General features: G+C 38.5%; 1 protein-coding gene across 1 annotated transcript in view; it reads right to left on the reverse strand.

The window, feature by feature from the left end:
• The window catches only part of LOC127649370 (piezo-type mechanosensitive ion channel component 2), a 129887-nt gene that overhangs the window by 18768 nt on the left and 88136 nt on the right, over positions 1-22983 (reverse strand). The window contains 15 exon segments of the mRNA XM_052134428.1: positions 1838-2020; positions 3494-3752; positions 5419-5720; positions 5901-6420; positions 7201-7374; positions 8169-8347; positions 9717-9883; positions 9979-10047; positions 10244-10364; positions 11532-11546; positions 11548-11631; positions 12945-13051; positions 19505-19567; positions 19980-20107; positions 22810-22899. Coding sequence (XP_051990388.1) covers positions 1838-2020; positions 3494-3752; positions 5419-5720; positions 5901-6420; positions 7201-7374; positions 8169-8347; positions 9717-9883; positions 9979-10047; positions 10244-10364; positions 11532-11546; positions 11548-11631; positions 12945-13051; positions 19505-19567; positions 19980-20107; positions 22810-22899 — 2461 coding nt within the window.

The raw sequence follows: 22983 nt of genomic DNA on the forward strand, positions 1-22983 counted from the left end.
AAACTTCAGTGGTTTTGTTTGTAGCCCATAATGGCAGGTGAATTATGTTTCCTGCTGGCATTCTCTGGTGCAGGGCTGTGTAATATCTCAAAAGTAAAGCAGAAAAAAAGAGAGGCAGCTATTTTTAAGACTTTGGAACGGGTTAAAAACAAAACATTTTGGTTTGTTCTGATATAATGGGAAAATAATCACATTTTGTCCTGTGTGGGGGATTAATAAGCATAGAAATCATAAAAAGAATGGTATACAGTAGCCTCTATCAAATAAAAAAAAAAGTATCCTTAATATTAACCTGCTTATACTGTTCAGTCATTTTTGACCGAAATCACTTTTCCAATTTTTTTTACTTGATTCAAGTCAAACTAGTCATTAAAAAAGCGACACCATTTATTAATTTACTTTGAGTAATAAAAGTTTGATTTTTGAAATAAATTATTGGTAACAAAAGGATAATTCTACGTCTCCACTTTGTAGCACCATGTCAGAATTGACAGTAAGATTAATGTACTATTATTGCAAAAACTGACACTCTGACAGAAGCAGTAAAAAATAGTTATATATAAATAGCAAACAATAGTTTGATAATGTCTAAATATATATATATATATATATATATATATATATATATATATATATATATATATATATATATATATACAAATTTTTAACAATTTAGAATTACTACATAGTAGGTGGCAGCATAGAGCACTGGAGCCACCTACTGGCTATTATTGTCATAACGTGATTCTCAAGTCATGACATTTATCTTTATTACCTAATGATAGCAATCTGACACATTCTTATATTTTCTTTATCTTATAGAAGTAAAGGTTTTTACTGCTTTTAACTTAAATAAATGTGATTATTTGCATATAAAATTTTGAAAGCGAGAAATGTATATGTTAATAAGATACTATCATTTTAACCATCCATCCATCCATCCATCCATCGTCAACCGCTTATCCTGTGTACAGGGTCGCGGGGGGCTGGAGCCTATCCCAGCTAACATTGGGCGAAAGGCGGGGGACACCCTGGACAGGTCGCCAGTCCATCGCAGATCATTTTAACATAACATAAAACTAACATTACTTTATTGTTTTTACTTCAGGGATGAAAAGTTATAATTTCTTTTAAAATAAAAAGAACTTAAAAGTGATCACAAACAGTAAAGTACCGGTAAGCAGTTCTTTTAAGTAATAATGTATGAAATTATTTCAAATATTCACCTGGTCATAAAACATTATTGGACAAATCACTCTCTCCTGCACACACATTTTGCGTGGTCATGTTTAGACTAAATGTCACCTAATCCGGGCCAAATGATTTTAATTTTTGTAAACCTTGGTGTACCCACAGAGAGTGCATGCACAGACCATATTCTACTTGAGCTAATAAAGTCCTGACTGATACTGCTTTACCAACCAACATTAGAAAATGTTTAAAAATCATTAGAAAACATTGGTGAAACATTAGAAAAACATTATCTATGGATAATTAAATTTTAATTACAGGTCTGCTTCTCATCAAATCTGTATTAATGCAATATGTGCATATGCTTACCATGATCATCAAAAAAGAGAGAAGCCTATTTTTCTGGCAACAAGAAGTGGTGTAATGTGGAAACTGTACTCTGATTAGTCCTTTGGTCCTTTGTTTCATTAAAATAAAATGATTGGAATGAAATAAAAACACTATTAACCAGCTACCAGCATAAAATAAAAATAAATACATTTAAAAAAATTGTGTATGAAAAAAAAGATGCAATAAATGGTGACAAAGGCATTATTCTTTTTTGGGTGAACTATTCCTTTAAGGCATTATGTGAGATATTACAAACCTTTAGTATGGATCGATGAAAGAATAGTGCCAGCAGCTGGACCAAGTCATAGTGCACGTAACCTTCTTTCTTCTCCACACCGATGATGTTGGGTGGGTGATATGGTTTCTTCTTGCTCACCTCCAAATTCTGGTTAAATGGAAAAAAACTGAACTGGAAAAAGTACTTGATGACGATAGTGACCTGCAGAGAAAAAAGAAAAAGAAAAAAGTACTAATCAATTAGAATACGTTTATACTTTTAGATTAAAAGTTGCATATACAAAAACAATTCGGAAGGATTAGAGCATTGGTACAGAAAATATCCGTTCCATACATATATGCCATAAGTTGCCATTCACACCAAACACATTTTCAGCATCTGTATGTGCTGTTTTTTAATTGTTATTCTAAGTTAACACGTACTACTCTTTCAGCCATCTTGGTTCTGGAAGTCAGGGTTAGGGATAGGGTTAGGCCCCGGGGTGAAAGACAAACATACAAGACTACAATGCCATGAAGCATTGCAAATGATGTAATTGAATTAAAACAATGGAAACACATACAATTATTGATATAAAGTTGTTGATTTTGAGTATAGAAACAATATATTTTAATTGCATTGCAAAATATTCAGATGTCTGGACATAAACTCAGCAAAAAAAAGAAACGTACCTTATTCAGGACACTGTGTTTTAAAGTTAATTTTGTAAAAATCCAAATAACTTTACAGATCTTTATTGTAAAGGGTTTAAACAATGTTTTCCATGCTTGTTCAATGAACCATAAACAATGAATGAACATGCACCTGTGGAACGGTTGTTAAGACACTAACAGCTTACAGACGGTAGGCATTTAAGATCACAGTTATAAAACTTAGGACACTAAAGAAACCTTTCTACTGACTCTGAAAAACACCAACAGAAAGATGCCCAGGATCCCTGCTCATCTGTGTGAATGTGCCTTAGGAATGCTGCATGGAGGAATGAGGACTGCAGATGTGGCCAGGGCAATAAAATGTGATGTCCGTACTGTGAGACGCCTAAGACAGCACTACAGGGAGACAGGAAGAACAGCTGATCGCTCCTTGTAGCGGTAAACCATGTGTAACAACACCTGCACAGGATCGGTACATCCAAATATCACACCTGCGGGACAGGTACAGGATGGCAACAACAACTGCCCGAGTTACACCAGGAAGGCACAATCCTTCCATCAGTGCTCAGACTGTCCTGGAACTTGGTGGCAGAGTGGGGTAACATCTCACAGCAAGAACTGGCAAATCTGGTGCAGTCCATGAGGAGGAGATGCACTACAGTACTTAATGCAGCTGGTGGCCACAGAGTGTTGGGAGACCGACTCGATTGAGTCATTCGCAGTGCGTCATGGGAGTGGGCAGTCTCTGCAGAGCTCTTTTCGTGCGCTTTGATTGGCGTGATTCTCTTTCTTTTCAAGATCATGGTTAGTCTAGTTCTTTACCAGGAATTCTGCTATTAAACATGAGTTCAACATCTTGAAAAAAATATTGCGGACCATTTGCTTCACGAAAAACATGTACAATCTTTTAATTTGCGCTGAAGGAGAAAATAAATGGGATTTTTAGTACTAGAACATCCCGTTTGGCTTTAACAAAGGTAGTAGAATAATTCTTTAATGCATTTAACAAAATAACACTTACCTCTGTGTAGACGATGGCGGTCATCCAGAACCGTTTGCTGGGTCTTGGGACTGAAAGCATTGCCCACAGAAAGATAAGGATGGGCAAAACAAGAGTTGCCATGGATGCTGAGATCATATGATTCAGAATGATCACCAGGTAACAGACCATTTCAGAGTGTGCCACCAGCAGGTTATAGAGAGCATAGCAGAGCTGCAGACCCAACGGCTGGGACTTATAAAAACGCTCGGAATTCTCCAGTTCCTCATCATAGAACATTCTGAATGAACAATGGAAAAGATAAAAGGAAAATATAGATTTAAATATAGCTACAAGCAGCAATTATGAGGCAAAACACACCAATGGCATAGCTCAAATCTAAAGAGAGCAGTCACAGGATGAATGCTGAATTAATCAAACCTTACAAGCATTTTTAAACATTTCGTTATATCTTTTGACCACAGGGTGGTGCTGGCCCCAGACTGTGTAGGTACTGTCAGGGCATTGTGGCGATGATACCTACCAAGATTCGTATTGATGTGCCATTAAGTTTAAAAAAAAATAAAACAGCAATTTATGACAAAATTCAAAATGGCAGATGCCCAATATGTCTGACCTAGGAACATTGGGTATTATTTGACTCTGTATATGCCAAGGAATCTAAAGAGGCCAGTCTCGTGACTTTAGGCCAAACTATTCATCTATACATTGAAGCAAAAATAGAAATGTTTCATACCTCTTGACCAGTAGGTGGCGCTATGCTTCACAAGCTCTCTGGCATGCATACGGTCGAATTTAAGCATTATATGAGAATGGTTTGGCCTATCAAACATCTTTTGGTACATTTTTGTCAGAAGTATCCCTAGATGATAAATGCCAAATTTCATTCAAATTGGACGTACAACCTAGGACGAGTTCAAAAAAGTTTAAAATGCCAGATAATCTAGTGGGTGGAGCCAGTGCCATTCCTACCCCATTTGGTACCCTAGGAGATCCTCCTGCATGATATGGCTTCTTAAGTGGGCACCAAACCAAGTGGTCTAAGATGTTTAAAAGAAAAAGAAAGAAAGAAAGAAAGAAAGAAAGAAAGAAAGAAAGAAAGTCCAAGCACAACTCACCACGCGCCCCACCAAGAGTGAACCACATTATAGCAACCATGATGAGGTTACCCCATGTGACTCTACCCTCCCTAGCAACTAGCTTTGGTTGATTAGGAGACCTGGCTGGAGTCACTCAGCACGCCCTGGGATTCAAACGTGTGAACTCCAGGGGTGGTAGTCAGCGTCTTTACTCGCTGAGGTACCCAGGCACCCACGTATGTGCAACATTGAACTGTTGGTGGCGCTAGAGGGTTTGAGTTAGAGACCCCAAATGTGCCTTGAGTGATGTTGAAATTGGCCTGTATTTGTTTGCCAAATTAAACAAGTTTCCTACAAAGGGTTCTATGGGCTGCCATTGACTTGACTCCCAGCCAGAATAATAATAATTAGAAGAAGAAAACAAACAATTAAAAGAGATGCATCACCCCTAATTACTTCCACACAAGGAGAATTTGTGCAGGGCTCAAATCATCGCTGCATACTAGGGCTGCACAATTAATAGAAACATTTATTGAGACAACTATTACGGCTGCAATTAATCGTGAAAACTGCCAAATGTAAACGATTCTTATATTAGTCCTGTTTACTTTTGTTAATTCAAAGGTTTCTATTTACAACGTGTTTTTGCAGTAATTAAGTATTCTAACCAATCCAAGACATTTTTGTTGAGCAATGAAAAAGCATGGCAAATCAAAGATGCTTAAATTAATCTATAGCCCTATCAGTAATGAAAACACCGTAATGTGCAAGTTTTAAACCTGATGCTCAGGTGCTTGCTTTATGTTTTACCTCTGTTTAGAGTTGTTTTGGATTTGTTACATGTTGCACATGTATTAAACTACTTACTTGTTAAGTAGCAGTTCGCTGGCGGTAAGCTCGGTGGTCATAGAGGGTAGCAGAGGGTCGTCCAGATCAGATCTGCTGTCAGGGGTCATCAACATCAGCCGTTTGTCACTGTCGCTTTCGTCTGAGCTCACAGACAGCCTGTCAAAGCTCACGGCCTTGCTGTAGCTGGGTGGCACATCTGCGTCTGATGTGTTGGGGAAGTCTGTATCCGGGGTAAAAAGTTGCCTACTCGATGGATCTCTTTGCACATTCTCCAATCCAGACGACTCGCCATCGTCCCGTTGGAGAGGAGGTTCACCCTTCTCATAATCAGTAGCAAACTGCTTTTCCTCATATTCACATTGAGAGATCCAAACATCTTTATCTGCTTCTTCTACTTCTCCAGAACCCCAAGCACTTCCCTCACTCACTTCCCGAGTCACTTCCTCAGTTACTTTCTCAGTTACTTCTTGAGGCACTTCCTCAGTTACCTCCTGGGGCACTTCATCTGTCATTTCCTCAGTTACTTCCTGAGGCACTTCCTCTATCTCTTCCTCGGTTATTTCCTGAGGCACTTCCTCTGTCACTTCCTCGGTTACTTCCTGAGGCACTTCCTCTGTCACTTCCTCAGTTACTTCCTGAGGCACTTCTTCTGTCACTTCCTCAGTTACTTCCTGAGGCACTTCCTCTGTCACTTCCTCAGTTACTTCCTGAGGCACTTCCTCTGTCACTTCAACAGTTACTTCCTGAGGCACTTCCTCTGTCACTTCAACAGTTACTTCCTTAGGCACATCCTCAGTTACTTTCTGAACCACTTCCTCAGTTGTTTTCTCAGCAACTTCCTGAGTCACTTCCTTTCTAACTTCCTCTTCAGGTTTATCCTCACTTGTTTGGTGTTTTAAATCTGTCCCTTCCTCCACTTCCAGTTTGTCCTCCCTCATTTGGTCTTGACTGTCCTCAACATCATCTATCGTGTCATCGGTCCCTTGCCGTGAGAACAGCGTGACACATTGTGTGGCTTCACTGGAAACAAAACCACAAAAACAAAGCAAACAGGAAACAGAAATTAGTTGATGTGGACTAACGATAAAAGTATGATCGATATACCAACTTTGAAAAGTTTTTGAGTCCAAATTTTGTCCAATTTTGCAAGCTGTGCTGCTTCATATACAGACAAACAATCTTTATCCAAGTGTCTATAATGTCATGAAAACTTCTTGTTGCAAATGTGCTGCCTGGAAACCATTATTAGAAATGACAACTTGTATTTTGGAAAACTGTGATGTTATGAATGGCTATCTATGGCATCTAAAGCCAGTTTGACCATCTGGACCATCTAATGTGACATCAGAAACTTTGCAAATTAGTCCATCTGCTTGGCAACTATTTTTGTGACACGTGGAATATCAATATCCCATTTTCAGCCCAAATTCTGTTTAATTTTTGTCCAAAATTGATCAAATTACACAGGCGTGTAAATACAAGTTAGCTGGTATGTTTTTTTTAGTGATTACACGTAATACATGATTGAAATCACATAGTATGTATACACAATTGTATGACCTTCATTGATGTATGAGACATGAACCAATAAAATCTGAGAGATACAAACCATCAACTAAAAGGATAGTTGAGTGACTGTCAAACGTATTCTGACAAAACTCCAGAATTCCATGTGGTAAACATTCTTCACTTTCTACACAATATACAACAGTTTGAAACGAAAAACGAAAAGAACGAATTCTGATAGGGGTGTGGTGAGTGAGGATGAATGGGATGAAGGTGTGATTATGAGCTTAGCACCTGGAGATGGCGCTGCTTCCGCTGTCCGCCGAAGAGTAGGACATGTCCAAGCCGTACATTTTGCGCAATTTGGGCCGAGCGCGTTCACTGGTTTTGGGAATATTCAGAGGCATGTCGTCCAAATCATCCAAGGTGGACTGGCGGGAAAACAGCATGGTGGCTTCCGTGTATGCGCTGATCAATGGACAGATGACATGAGTTGACAAAAAACAGTGAAAATTATGAGATGAACATGATACAAGAAGCATTCAATGTGTTTGCATGTGCAGCTATAACTGAACTACAGCAGGTTTTTGGGTAGTCCAGCTACGGTCTTCATTTGTCTGTCCAAAATATGACACAATGCGTAATCGAATATTTGAAGAATGAACATTGCAAGTCACCTTTGTCTTTCAGAGCGTTTGCACATCGCCGAGGGCCAACTGTGATCCAGTTATCATGTATACACGCTGGATCATATTAACTAGGTCTGGTAGTCCGACTTCACAGAAAATGGTACGATTCCAGTCTGGACTGGTTTTATTAGTTTAGTTTTAGTCTGACTGAAATCGACCCAAATTGAAATGGAAATGAATGTAGACATACTGAGTGTTGCTTTAGTTATGAATGACAGGCCAAGCGTTTACTGTCCCAGAGAAAAGAAAAATCATAAACAAGATTTCCCAATTGTTTCTCCTAGACAGCAATAGGATGAAAAATGGAGATTCTTTTCCTTAGTCTCTGCAGCGTTCGAGATTTGTCCTGAGAAAAGGACCCCTGTAATCTCAAACATGTCTTCAGAAAAAGATCTAATCAATGTCCTGAAGACATCTTTGCAATTTTGTAACGTGTGAAAATGTTTAACCCTATGATACCTTATATTATGATACTGTATATTAATGTGAACTAAACATTTTAGGTCAGCACAACATAAAAACATTTTTACAAAAGTCTGTACAAAAAACATAAAACCCCAAACCAATTCAGACCTGGACATGCTGTCTCTGGAAGCGAAGGAGTCCATACTCTGTCCGAATCGTCTACGACGTTCTCTGTGTGAGCCAGAGTCCTCTTCACTGATCCGATCCAGACCGGACTCGCGAGATGACGTCAGTTTCATTTGCTTCTGATAGTACACATGAATGCTCTCACGGGACGGCACGTTGCCCTAAAAGATATAGATTATAATGGATTAGTGACAAACCGATATATGGGTGTGGAGCGGAGGGGGGCGGGACCGGGTCGGAGTTTCACGCGCCCGGTCCCCAATCGGCCTGATGAGGCGCGCGAGGGATAAAGGCGGCCGGTGACGATGGTTCGGGAGAGAGAGAATTACGGACATGTCCGTCATGTGTGTGTATTGGTGTTTGTGTGTTTTGAGTTTAATTAAATTATCATTTATGTTGACAAGCCGGTTCTCGCCTCCTCCTTGCCCATCCTTTAACTGTGTTACAATGGGCTAGATATATCGGTGCATTAGTGACAAACCCATATATGTATATCAGAATAAGACATTTTGAATGGAAACACTTGATATGTGAATAAACTCTCAAAATTTGCTTAAAGTTTAATGCACTAGGAGGAGGTGAATTTTCTAGTGTTTCTCATTAGTTAAAATGCGCATTAAGGTGATGGAAATAGTTTATTTGGAAAACGATGACGTGTTTTGACCATTCGTGCACGTGTTATAAATGTGCAATAGCCTGATGTGAGTGGCCCAACGAAAGATCCAACCTTGGCACACAACTCGTCATGCATAGCCCTTAGCATTCGGAAGCGTTTAACCCACAGCTGGTCTTTATGTTCCACTGGGGTGGCTGTGGCTCAGTTGGTAGAGCGGGTCAGCCACTAATTGCAGGGTTGGTGGTTCGAATCCCAGCCCAAACGACTCCACATGCTGAAGTGTCCTTGGGCAAGACACTGAACCCAATGGCAGGCTAGCACCTTAGCAGCTCTGCCGCCATTGGTGTGTGTGAATGGGTGAGACGCAGTGTAAAGCACTCTGAATACCGTTAAGGCTTAAAAAGACGCTATATAAGTGCAGACCATTTACCACATACCATTTACTTTAAAGTGGGTCCTCACAATCCGCCAGAACAGTTATGAGTGCAGGCGCTCTCAGGTATGTGGCGGATGGGCATCGCAGTTATTTCAGCCCTCGTTATGTATTTATTTTGCTGTCCTTTTCTGCATATCGCGGAGCCATTTTGTGGTCCGTTCTGCATAACGTGGCGGCTCATTTTAGCTTAGCGCGCCACGTTTCGCCCACAGGACCCCTCGGTTATCCCGATGGCCTGTCCGCCCCTGATTGGCCCCAAAGTGCATCGGCCCACCAGGAAAATGCCCACTATGCCAGATTACCAGTCCAGCCCTGTATTATATCAGTCATCGGCCATTCTGTAATCTAGATATTGTATATCGCTCGACTACGGATTTCAATCACAGAGATGGCTTTAGTGCTATAGCATACGAATAACATTTATAAACTGTATATTTAAATAAATATATATTTTTAAGTGAAAGTGTATGCCAAGGACCTTTTTGACTTCTCTGGTGAGCATGCAGCGTTCAATGCGCAGAACGGTGGAGATGTCAATGTATTCTCTGCAGATGGAGTTCAGCCATCGGGTCACACTCTCAACGGTGGTCAGAAACAGAACCCACGTGAACTTAATGATGTTGAAAACCCTCTTGATGACGTTGTCTACAGGATGTGAGAGGTAGAAGTTATGAGGTTTTTCCTGAAGTTCTTTGTCGAAAAGAAACAATATTTAAGGAAGTTCATATGAATGAACGCACCTGATCCATTCGATTTGTCTTCCTCTGAACTCTGGCGATCTTCTTCACCGATCTCTATTTCCACATGACCTACACACACACACACACACACACACACACACACACACACACACACACACACACACACACACACACACACACACACAATTTGCTCAACTTTACTCCATTACTTCAGGCCATTTTTCTCAGTTTCAGTGTTGGAATAGTCATTGTAGATTATCTTTGTATGAAAATATTCTCTTAGGATAAAAAGACATTTATGTACCTTCTTTCTTGTCTTTTCTATGTCTGTGGGCGCGGCTGTATCTCTTCCAAAAGTGGCGCGTCCGTTTGGTTTTCTCTTTCAGGGCAGTTTTAGAGTTGGTAATCCAGGCATGATACACAAACTATGAAGTAACATCAGTAACAATTCATCTGTTCTTGTAGTATTTGAATAAAGTGTTTGACAATGATATCAATACCACAACATGTTGCACATACAGCCATTTCAGGAAATAAGTCCAAGTTCAATCTGAGATTCAAATCTGTCCAAATATACCAAGCAAGAACGTATTTTCTTAGTCTTAAATGAGTATTTTATCTCTTGAAGAGGCTGTTTCTGTCTCAAACCCTGGATAAGCAAGCATTATCCTCCACACAGAACACACAACAGTGAATTCAAACAACTAGTTGACTTCCAAATTTTCCAAACTTGAGGCCAATTTGAATGTAAGCAATGTGAGTTTATCCCTGTGTATTTACGATTAAGTTGTTTGAATTCACGCAATTAAAAACAAAAATCGTTCAAGATAGTAAATGTGCTTTGCTCCACTTATGGAATCGTTTGAGCCGAGTATAAAAGTTTCGTTTAAAATGGTGTGAAGTTTTTGTGGTCATGTCTACAACTAAATTTGTAAGAAAATGGTGGAGCAAACCACACAATTTAGAAGCAAAAAAAGAATAATATAATGAAAGTATACCTAAAAAGAACACAGAAAACCAACACAAATCACAGTGCGGTCCAGCTTTTCCATTCCATTCATTTGAGTCAGTATTTCAGTTTTTATTAATGTAAATAAACTCCAAATATATCAGGATAAATTAGTTTGGAACAACATTTCTATCGGGAAGACACGCAGGCTTGAGTGAAGTTTGAGATGCCATTTATTTGATAGATGTAAAACGGGAGGTGATGTCTCTCTCTTTGACGTAGGCCCCGTCCGGCGGTCTGAGGGAGTTGTACCCGGAACCGTCATGTCCTGCTGGAGATAGGAGGCAGGGGTGAGGAGCCTACCCCCCTGCGGGACAGGGCTCAACTGGTGGTGGTGGGGTGGTGGAGGTTGCAGTGTTAGCACACCGAAACAGCAATGTGATAGATTGTGAGCGGACTTATAAAGCAATGGCTTACATGTGATTGGCTAGGAGTTACCCAGCTAATGATGTGATGATGTACAGCTGCTAGTCTTCCCGCTAGAACTACGCTGCACTTCCATGGAATGGAAAGGTGATTATGCATATTATGAATGAACAAAGATGTGAGCAGAACACAGATGATACATTCACCACGGTGATACCTTCGCCGCTCTGATAAATATACCGAAGTACAGTTTTGGGCAGTTTAATGATTGATCGGGGTAAAGCCACGAGGGCTGAAGCAAACTTTCTGATGGCTTGCTGAGAGAGGAAAGAATCAAGGAGAGACATTGTGAAAGTCACTGCATTCAAATCCTGAAATAATTCAATAATTTCACCCTTTAAGCTCGGATGGGCCCGTGAGAAAAACAAATGTATTGTCAAAATATTCAAAACTACAGTATTGACCAACACAAAATGGGTATTGTTTGAAAGCTTAGAAGCTTTCCAATGCATACATGCACTATGACGAAAACTGAAAAAGTGCTTTGAAATTTGTGGACACATCAGAAGTGCTCCGTTTTGACAATTTAGAAAAACAACTTTGCCCTGTACGTATTATTGAAATCAGTAAAAACATCAAACTGATCAAATAGTCATGTGTTATATGTTGTTGGAAAGCTCTCAAAGCGTAGAATACAACCAGCCCATTTTGTTTACACACAGACAAAAGTATAGCGAGTAATAGCTAAGTATATGCTAATTATGCTGGTGTTGTATGTTTTTTAGAAATTATAAAAACGGAACGCTTCTGATCAGGGCTGGAATGGGAAGAGAAATCGTTCTGGGATTTTACATAGCAACTGGCCAAAAGATGTTGAGCGAGGGGGAGAGGGGGGGTTGGCATTTTGTGGTCCGTTCTGCATTACGCGGCAGCACATTTTAGCTTATCGTGGCACATTGGGCAAGTTTCGCGGGCGATCCATTGACCCTCGGATTTCCCAATGGCCAGTCCACCCCTGATCGGCCCCAAAGTGCGTCGGACCACCGGGAAAATGCCCGGTATGCTAGATTACCAGTCCAGCCCTGCTTCTGGCTTGCCTGAAAATTTCAAAGCACTCAGTTTTGGTCATAATGCCTGCATGCATTGTAAAGTACAACTTCTAAGCTTTCAAACGATACCCATTTTGTGTTGGTTAAGACTGTAGTTATTCATATTTTGACGATTGTTTTATTCGTCGCCAACCCCTTACCCTAACCCTACTCCTAAACCTACCCGCACCTCAACCTCAGTAGCAGCAAATGTGAATTTGGTGAGAATTTTGCAGAACAACATGTCATTATACAATCAATACATTCTACTGTATGTATTTTAATGTTATAATAGTTACATAATACTGACATAATAGTTAAAGACACCTGATATAAAGTGGGACCACATGTTTTTCATAACTGACATAGTTCTCTAAACTAGGTTTAGTACTGTCAAAACAATTAACAGTCATCAATTCAAACTCGGGAATTGAATAGGCATGCAAGAGGGATTCTCAATTCAATTCAGAACGGCACACAAGTCTGCTCCAGACAATGTTTTGTTCTCTGAATGTGCTGCAGACTAGCAGCGGTGCTCTCACCTGAAAGGCTGATTTCTTAGGAGGTTCTTCGTCTTCTTTCTCCTCCTCTTCTTCTTCTTCCTCTTCACTGTCAGTTTCAAACAGGTAATAATCACCACTTCTAACCACTGAGGGACGAACGGACAAGAATGTTTAGTGCGAAGAATATTATCAGAGTAGCAATCAGGAGAAAAACATTACAAACAGCACATAACAAATGATGCATATGGGGAATTAGAGAACGTGTCCTTGTAATAACTCAACCTCGGACAGACTGACGAATTCAATTGCTAAATGGACTGCTGTGAACTACAGGCCATAATATGTGGTTATGTGCAATAACATGGAAATAAACAATATATTGGACACTAATGCCAATTTTTGTTTTGTCTTCTCAACGCTGTACTTCTCTGCCACAATAATGTATTGCATTTTAATTATCAGGTTTAAAAAAAAATGTTATATATTATAAGTATTAGTATGTAGATGGTAAAATCCTTTAAAAGTATTATTCACTGTTAGTTCATGTTAGTTATGCATTAACTGATGTCAACAAATACATCCTGATTGCAAAGTATGACCAAAACAAAATAATAATTTGGGATTTAATGTGTACAATCTGTAAGTATTTTATAACAAATGATCATAAATGTCATGACAAGCAATTTGGAGAACAATAAGTTGACTTTGCAACACTTTTAGATGCGTTTGACACGGAAATGAGAAACGACAGCTGAAAGTTTCATTACCAGACATAGATTAATCATACTTAGACGGGGTTTCGTTTTCAAGATTTCAAGTCGTTAAAAGTGCCTCTAATTGAAGAATCATGCATCTATTAAACCTTCTCTGAGGGGCAAAAGTGTTTGTCCTTAAAGCCTTAATCACCACTTTCTCTGAAAGGCTCTGCAAATCTCAATAAATCAGTTAACCAAACTTACCCGAAATCTCATTAATGCAATAAGTGCAATACATCTGCAAACCCGTACAGTCACATATAACAAATATAACACATAATGAGCATAATGAGCAATGAAAACTTGTGATTTAGGACAATCTATCTAGAATAAAACAGATTAATCGTCTTAATGCAATACTTCAATATACAATTTGACATACATGAAAACAAACTGAATGTATAACTGCAATAACTTTTGTGGATCTAGGAGCAGTTTCCATTAAAACACCTCTGTGTCCGCAGTTTCACAGTCACATAATTGGAATATGTCAAAACTGCCTTGTGTCCTTGAACAGAAGAGCCACGATGGAGGGGAAGAGCAGGAGAGGATGCTGGGAAAACATTTGACTATTTAAGGGAATGATTTTGATAGTGTAAAGCCAAAATGAAAGATCTCAAATGTTGCATTTGATCGATTTTATCTAGAATGCATCTCTTCATGAAACCTTTACAAAAAAGTACCATGGTATTTCCATGGCGTTTGGACGTGGTATCTTGGTAACGTCATGTTTTATGGGGGCATGACCAGAATGGTAATACCATTGCATTCTTTTAGGTACCTTTAAGTACTCGTTATTTAATCACGTACAATGCTATTACCATCAGATACCATCGCTGTACTTTTTTGTTATGCAAGTTCTATTTTACAACAAGCAGCATTCAAGCACTTTATAAAACAAAGATTGAAATCTAAAGTAGTTACTTAAAGTAGCAAGTTCATTTTTTATAAAACTTAATATGGTGCTGATAACTGAGATCAGCACATCAAAAATGAAAAAGTAAATACCATCTTACCCATACTTTACGGTATAATAGCAAGACAATGAGTTTGACGGTATTACTTTTGCTTTTTGACGATGTGACGTGCCGTTTCTTTGTGATGAAGAGATTCAGAGATGGATCCTTTGGTTTCAAAGGATAGTTCACCCCAAAATTACAATTCTGTTATTATCTACTCACCCTCATGTCGCTTAAAACATCTAAAATGTGTACAGAATTGTCATGCTTTGAAAACCAGTGACTGCCAAGCTCTAAAAATAACAAACAAGCACCATAAAAACAGTCCAAACAACAATTTTTTTAATTCTCGCTATTCATAAAAGCAATTGTATGGCTGTAGAAGTCATTCAGATTGTTTAGAAGTCTTTATTTTGCTACAAAATATCTTCTTCTGCTGTTTATCATTATATTGTCAACTTTGTTAAGCAAATTAGGATGTTGTCTAGTTATATCAGTTGTATTTTACATTTACATTTATTCATTTGGCAGACGCTTTTATCCAAAGCGACTTACAAAAGAGGAAGAACATCAGCGAATCATCTTAGGGAGACAGTGGCACAAAAAGTGCCATATTACAAAGTTTCACTATCATCAGAATAGTATACAAAGCAGATTTAAGTGCAACAAGAAATGTAAATATTTTTTATTTTATTTTATTTATTTTTTTAGTGACCTGTTAAGTGCTTTTGGAGAAGATGTGTTTTTAGCCGTTTTTTTGAAGATAGAGAGTGAGTTAGCTTCCCGGATTGAGTTGGGAAGGTCATTCCACCACCGTGGTATGATGAAACTGAAAGTCCGGGAAAGTGTTTTGGTGCCTCTTTGTTTTGGTACGACAAGGCGACGTTCCTTAGCCGACCGCAGGCTTCTGGTGGGAACGTAGCTCTGCATAAATGATTTTAGGTATGCTGGAGCAGACCCAGTGACTGTTTTATATGCCAGCATCAGGGCCTTGAATTTAATACGTGCAATTTTGTGTACATTTCATTGTTTGTGTTTAATGCAATCACCCAGATTATCACATTTTATGGCAGATAAATACTGCTCGCATTACAAAATGTAAAAAATAAAAATAACGTTTTATTTTTTGTTTGTTTTTTTAAACTAAAAAAAAAATGTAAGACTTTACAATAAGGCTCTATTTGTTTACATTAGTAAACGCATTAAAGAACAATACTTTTTTTTTTACAACATTTATTACACTCAAAATATAATTTTAAAATAATTTTAAGATTTACGCATTTCAATTTAACAACTAAATTCCATCTAACTGAATAGTATAGAGAACAGAATAGAGTCATATTTAATAATAAAAAATTAAAAAAATTCAGGGTTCATATTGATTGACAATCAAGGACTTTTTTCCAACACAAATGTTTCCTCTTCAAGGACTTCACTGAAGTAAGAACTCAGAGCTTTTATTTGATTTTGAGTTCCCAACATGCATTGCGAGTGAGTACAAGTCGGAAACTTTCAATTACAGTAATTCCGACATGCATGAATGGACCATTAATAAATGGATAGGAGGTAATCGGTGAGGTAAAATAATATCTACTATGTGAACATGTATAACATTTATATATACAACCGTTAGTTCCGGTCCTCAAATCTGATTGGACGAGAGATGTTCCATGAGCACTGAAGGTCTGACAGCATCAGCACTCGGACGCTTCACTGTGTGTGTATCACTCCGCTTGTGTTCCTGCCATTCTAAACTACAGTGTAAGACTTATGATTGCAGGATGAGGCAGACAAGGGAGTTTGGATCTATGTGCGGGTTTATTGAACAGAGTGAAAAATAAACAGACAGGAACAAATGAAACTACCACGATGGGCAAACAGAAACTAAAACACGAAAACATTCATGGGCACACGAACTGGGAAAACACGGCAGGAATGAACACGGGAAGACAGGCACGGGAGCGAACATCAGAACACGGGAAACATCAGCGACATCACAACAGTTGAGACAGAGTAGACCTTCCAGAGACGTCAAAACAGTGGGAACAACGAACGACAAGGGAATGGAGGAACAGCAGGGTTTAAATACACAAGGACAGGATGATTACAAACGATGGTTACAAGCTACTGTTTGTCTTCAGGTGGTGTCAAAAGATCATTTTTGTGTGTAATATGAGGCAGTTAGGTGATCACTTGTATTACTACTACACTTCTAAAGCTAGGAAATAGCTTTAAACGGCTTTAAACTAATAAGCATTACGGCTCATCACAGCTGAGAGACACAACAGACTGATTAATTACACAATGGGTGGTGTTTAAAATGGAGGAGGACATTGCGGTTTCTATAGTGATCGACTCTTGTGCACCAGCTACTGCGAAAATAGAGAGGAATACCCACTTGGACGCTATTTTTCCACTGAGAAGCTGACCTTCAGAAAGCTGACAGCATCTCTGCTTGGCAGTGGCAACAGGTGATTGCACAAGCTCTCTCTCTCTCTCTCTCTCTCTCGCTCTCACACACACACACACACACACACACACACACACACACACACACACACACACTAAAATATTTATCCATCCATCCATCCATCCATCGTCAACCGCTTATCCTGTGTACAGGGTCGCGGGGGGCTGGAGCCTATCCCAGCTAACATTGGGCGAAAGGCGGGGGACACCCTGGACAGGTCGCCAGTCCATCGCAGCTAAAATATTTATAAATTCTTATAAATGTAAAAAATTTGAATCAATTAACATGATGTAATGAAATTGCATACATTATTAATGATGAGCTGTCACTGTCTGAAATCATTTTTACTATTTGCAAACATTTTGCTTTGAGTTTACATTTGTTTGACAATGCTACTGTCTCTTTAAGAAAACCGGCACTTCAGAGAGACGGACTTTTTAGTTGAACGCACATTAACGAGAGAAGAGTTTCTTCTCATTCTTTTCTAGAATGAATACTTATTTTTCCTTCTTGACGAACAACTGACCGAAAAGAACAGAAGGGCTATTAAGAGAGACATTATTCAAAGAAAATGGAGTGTTTGTATGTTAAACATAAAGAAAATCCAATTTGACGGAATTTCATCATGAAATTGAAGTCTTAAAAATAGGTTAAAATATTTTTCGGAGCGTCTTGGTTATTGTTCATTTTTAAAAATGCAACTGTTCATTGCCATTTTATGATGCCTTCATTAATGTTAACATGTAAAACGTTCCGTTTTAAAATGTATTAGTGTATGTTGCAATTAACATTAACCAAGATTCATTACTGATGTAAAAGTGTTGTTCATTGTAAGTTTCTGTTAACTAATGTAATTAATTTCAAAGTGGTTAGCACCTTTCTGTTATGCCGACTAACGCAATGTATGAACTATTAAAGACGCGATTTGAGAGAAGTGCCAACGTGTCGTCGATGTCAGCGAGATATCTAGCATGATAAATATCTGGACCTGTCTGCGACTCCAAATCGTGCAATGTGAAATATGTTTTGACCGAATACAACTGCAACGTTGAACTACAGCCAATGAGAGAGCAAGAAACGGGGAACGGGAAGTTTCAGTGGGAGGAGTCCTGATGTACCTGCAACAGAACATCAACTAGCATGGCTTCGGTATCAAGAAAGTCTCATTGGACCGAAGAAATGGAGGGAATATTAGTGGAACATTGGCAGGAGCACCAGCGCCTATTTGATGTTTCATCTGAACTGTCCCACGACCGGGTGGAGAACGAGAAGAGTTGGAGAGAAATTGCTAATTTTCATTGCCACACATCATATTCTGAAATGCATAACATATGATCATGCATTTGTTTTAGTATCTCGTATCACTTCTCAAGTGTACTAGGTTGGGTAACGTAATTTGGAGTCCAGGCAGAGTCGTCAGGGATTCGTCAATAGTGAAATGTTTTGTAATGTGTTCACCCCTGTCGCCGATTCGTCATGTAGTTTGAAAACGTCACGACTTCCATGACAAGACACACAGTTGTGTAATATGAACTGTACCACAATCATGTCGTGTTTAGGAGGCATTAGTAGCTTGTAGCTTAGCTAATGTACTGCTGTAGTTTAACTATAAATGACGGTAATATGCTGATTATACATTATGATTAACTGAAGTTTCAATGTGGCTGGTGCTTTTAACTATTTTGAGTTCCACAGAAGGACATAACTCATATGTGTTTTGAAAGACATGAGGGTGAGTAAATGATGACACATTTTGGGTAAATATATATATATATATATATATATATAGGCAGCACACTATCGATTGACTATTCTTAGTGGATTTTGAAGTAAACAGAGTGATTCTCGACTGCACGGCTCTGTTTACCGGCTCATACGTACACAAGCCTCTACCATCCAGACGTTAAACTTTTCCTCCAGCGGCAGAAAAGATCTATTTAAGGCTTTTGATAAATTGTGACATATGTGTGAGTGGCTGAAATGTGCTGCTCAGACTGTTCGGATCGGGGATCTTGTCGCTTCTAACGTTGGGATTCTTTCGAAGGATCTGCAGAGCGGCCGGAGCTACACGCAGCTAGAAACAGCACAATGTTTGACAGACTCTTATCATTTGTTCTTTTGGTGTTTATGAATAATAGTACCTATCCTGCTTTCTTTTCATTACAACACCCAGGACAGCAAATATGCATCGTGTAAACTGATTTCTCATGATGTGACCCCCTATAACGTACTTGAATCTGATGGTTAATAACTATGTGTATACAGCCTTAAATAGATGTAGAAAAGTCTAAAGTCTGGAGGGCGTGTCTGTTGTTTTAATGGTTTAACCGAGCACAGGTGCAGTTTGGGAATCCTCTTACTTCTGGTCAAGGACACAAGGAGCAATCAGAGCAGAGGAACATGTGAGGAACCTACTGGACGCATGGTCAACCCACGGCCTCCACCACTGCTTTTTTGGCGCCTTATTTTTCTTTTTCTCTGCAAATGAAATGTCAGAATATTAATGAAAGCACTACTTTCTGTCCACAGTGACAACATGATCCTTAGGTATCTAATAAAGTGTGTTATAGAGATACATTGGCCCCAAAAAGTCACTCACCCTAACCCTAACGTCTTTTTGCAAAAGCTTTTGTTTTGCCACTTCCTTTAATATTTAGTTTTTTACCATATTACTAAGACATGCACACACATTTCAAGTGTTAACTAAGTGTCTAAAAACATTTCAGGGCCGCTGTGTAGCTTTATCATATACTGAATTTCAAGAGTCATTTGCTGTTTAAAATAGGCCCTACTGACTTTGTTTCCCCCTCATTCTGACAGTAAAGTTCCTCTAATTAAGACCCTATTCTATCAAACTTCCACTCTAACACTGTCACGATTTACATCATACCATCATCATCGTCGTTCTCGCCGTCAGGTGGACTGAGTTTCTGTCCTTCTCCCGACTCTTGAGACAAACTGAGCATCTTCTCCTTTCCTCTCTTGAACTTCTGCTGGCGCGTCTTAATACGGTCCATCCTATATTAACGCATTCACAATGACCAGAGAAATCACTCACACATGGGCATATGATATACATAGCCAAAAGTGTTATAGAGTTCGCAAGAGTGTAACTTTTTCCATTGAGTAGCGACACAAAACGCTACATTCGATACATAGTATTGAAAACGCAGCAATGAGGCTGATGAGGTAATCGGTGGATGCTGGGGGATGTTTTCAATCAGTCCCTTACTCACCATTGTCTAAATTGATTTAGCTGTTGTAGCGTTGGGAACTCCAATTCATTGTATTAAGCTGCTTCATACAGACGGTTCATGTAAATGAACTAGTTCACATAATTGATTCACTAATTCATTTGAGTCCTGTGCAATCTTAAAGGGTTTATGACAGAACTCACAGTTTTTTGTTGTGAAAGATTAAGTTAATTGCTGATGTTTATTGGTCTCACTTTATATTAGGTGTCTTTAACTACTATGTACTAAGCTGCTACTGAGGATGAGGTATGGGTAGGGTTAGGGGTAAGGTTAAAAGTCTAAATACAGATGTAATTAAATGCAAGTATTTTAAATGTAAGTACAACGCAACAACATGCACAGTATGTACATAGAAGTAATGCTTAAGTACATAGTAGTTACATGGTATCGCATGCTTAAGTACATAGTAGTTACATTGTATCACATGCTTAAGTACATAGTAGTTACATTGTATCGCATGCTTAAGTACATAGTAGTTACATTGTATCGCATGCTTAAGGACATAGTAGTTACATTGTATCGCATGCTTAAGTACATAGTAGTTACATGGTATCGCATGCTTAAGTACATAGTAGTTACATGGTATCGCATGCTTAAGTACATAGTAGTTACATGGTATCGCATGCTTAAGTACATAGTAGTTACATGGTATCGCATGCTTAAGTACATAGTAGTTACATTGTATCGCATGCTTAAGTACATAGTAGTTACATTGTATCGCATGCTTAAGTACATAGTAGTTACATTGTATCGCATGCTTAAGTACATAGTAGTTACATTGTATCGCATGCTTAAGGACATAGTAGTTACATTGTATCGCATGCTTAAGGACATAGTAGTTACATTGTATCGCATGCTTAAATACATAGTAGTTACATTGTATCGCATGCTTAAGTACATAGTAGTTACATGGTATCGCATGCTTAAGTACATAGTAGTTACATGGTATCGCATGCTTAAGTACATAGTAGTTACATTGTATCACATGCTTAAGTACATAGTAGTTACATTGTATCGCATGCTTAAGTACATAGTAGTTACATGGTATCGCATGCTTAAGTACATAGTAGTTACATGGTATCGCATGCTTAAGTACATAGTAGTTACATTGTATCGCATGCTTAAGTACATAGTAGTTACATGGTATCGCATGCTTAAGTACAGTTACATGGTATCGCATGCTTAAGTACATAGTAGTTACATTGTATCGCATGCTTAAATACATAGTAGTTACATTGTATCGCATGCTTAAATACATAGTAGTTACATTGTATCGCATGCTTAAGTACATAGTAGTTACATTGTATCGCATGCTTAAATACATAGTAGTTACATTGTATCGCATGCTTAAATACATAGTAGTTACATTGTATCACATGCTTAATTACATAGTAGTTAAAGGCACCTAATATAAAGTGGGTCCATTCCATTTAATGTCACCCCAATTAAACATATATCAGGTGGTATTATTAAAAAGTTGTAAACAGGTTGTAAAGACTAGAGCCTCTAGTTTAGTTTGATATGCCACTTTAAAAAATTCATTCATTTTCCGAAAGGCAGTGCGCTGATAAACATAATGTCCACATACGTGGATTTTGGGACATTATGTCCTCAAAAGTTGAAGACAGTTTTATTTATTTTGAGTAATTTTCAACATTAACATGTCTATGGGTTATTTTGGGGTTCGTCCATTTTAATATTAATTTTTTTATTTTTTATGTTGTTGTCACTGTACAATACGGTTCTATTCATTAACATTAGTAAATGCATACGTAGGACAAAGGGAGCATCCTTTAGCTCTCTATGCAGCGAAGTACATTCACTCCTAAAATCCGACCAAAAGGTGGATAGAATGTAGAAAGTTTTACTTTCTGTAGCTTGTTATTATTTCAAATTTCCCGCTGGCCACATATGTGGACATAAATCTTTAGAAAAAAAAATTTTTGTAGTAAAAAAAAAACTGATCTGAGAACAGATGTGTCAGGGGCAAAAGACATTTAATTACTATATACTCTACATATAGTTACTTAGTACATGTGGTGTTTTAAGTCTTCCAAGGACTAGCGAAACAAAGCGAACATAGATTTAATTTCCATACGCCATTTGAAGTTTTCCGGAAAACCTATATTTCCGAACTCCTCCTAGAGGAGGATTCGCAATGAATGTTACATGTATCACCTAGAGATAAAAAGTGAACCAATTCAATTTTATTCGTCTAATCGTTAAGAAGATTTCAGCCAATTACCCATCAACCTGATCATCTGAACGATTTGACGCGTCAAAATTCTTCAGAAAACGTTTTGCCATGCGAGGCTCGAGATTCATTTTGATGCGAATCAGACCAGCGGTCTAGGAGTTGGAAATAGTAGTTTTTTCAAAAAGCTCCAAATCAAAGTCCTTCGGTGCTTGGATGCCTAAAATGACACATAAAGATCATATAGTATAAATGATAAAGATGTTTCTCACTGTCTTTTAAGTTGCTCCATGGATCTCTTCTCTTCCTCTAGACGAGCTCTCACGGCCTTCACAATACTCGCCTGGAACAGCTCCGCTCCTCTGTGAAAGAAACATACTTACAATCAACACTCAACTACTCTATATTTACAGTTACTACACACTCAAACTGCACTACACTGTGTG

The sequence above is a fragment of the Xyrauchen texanus genome, chromosome 9 (assembly GCF_025860055.1).
Source record: "Xyrauchen texanus isolate HMW12.3.18 chromosome 9, RBS_HiC_50CHRs, whole genome shotgun sequence".
In the NCBI taxonomy this organism is placed as follows: Eukaryota; Metazoa; Chordata; class Actinopteri; order Cypriniformes; family Catostomidae; genus Xyrauchen; species Xyrauchen texanus.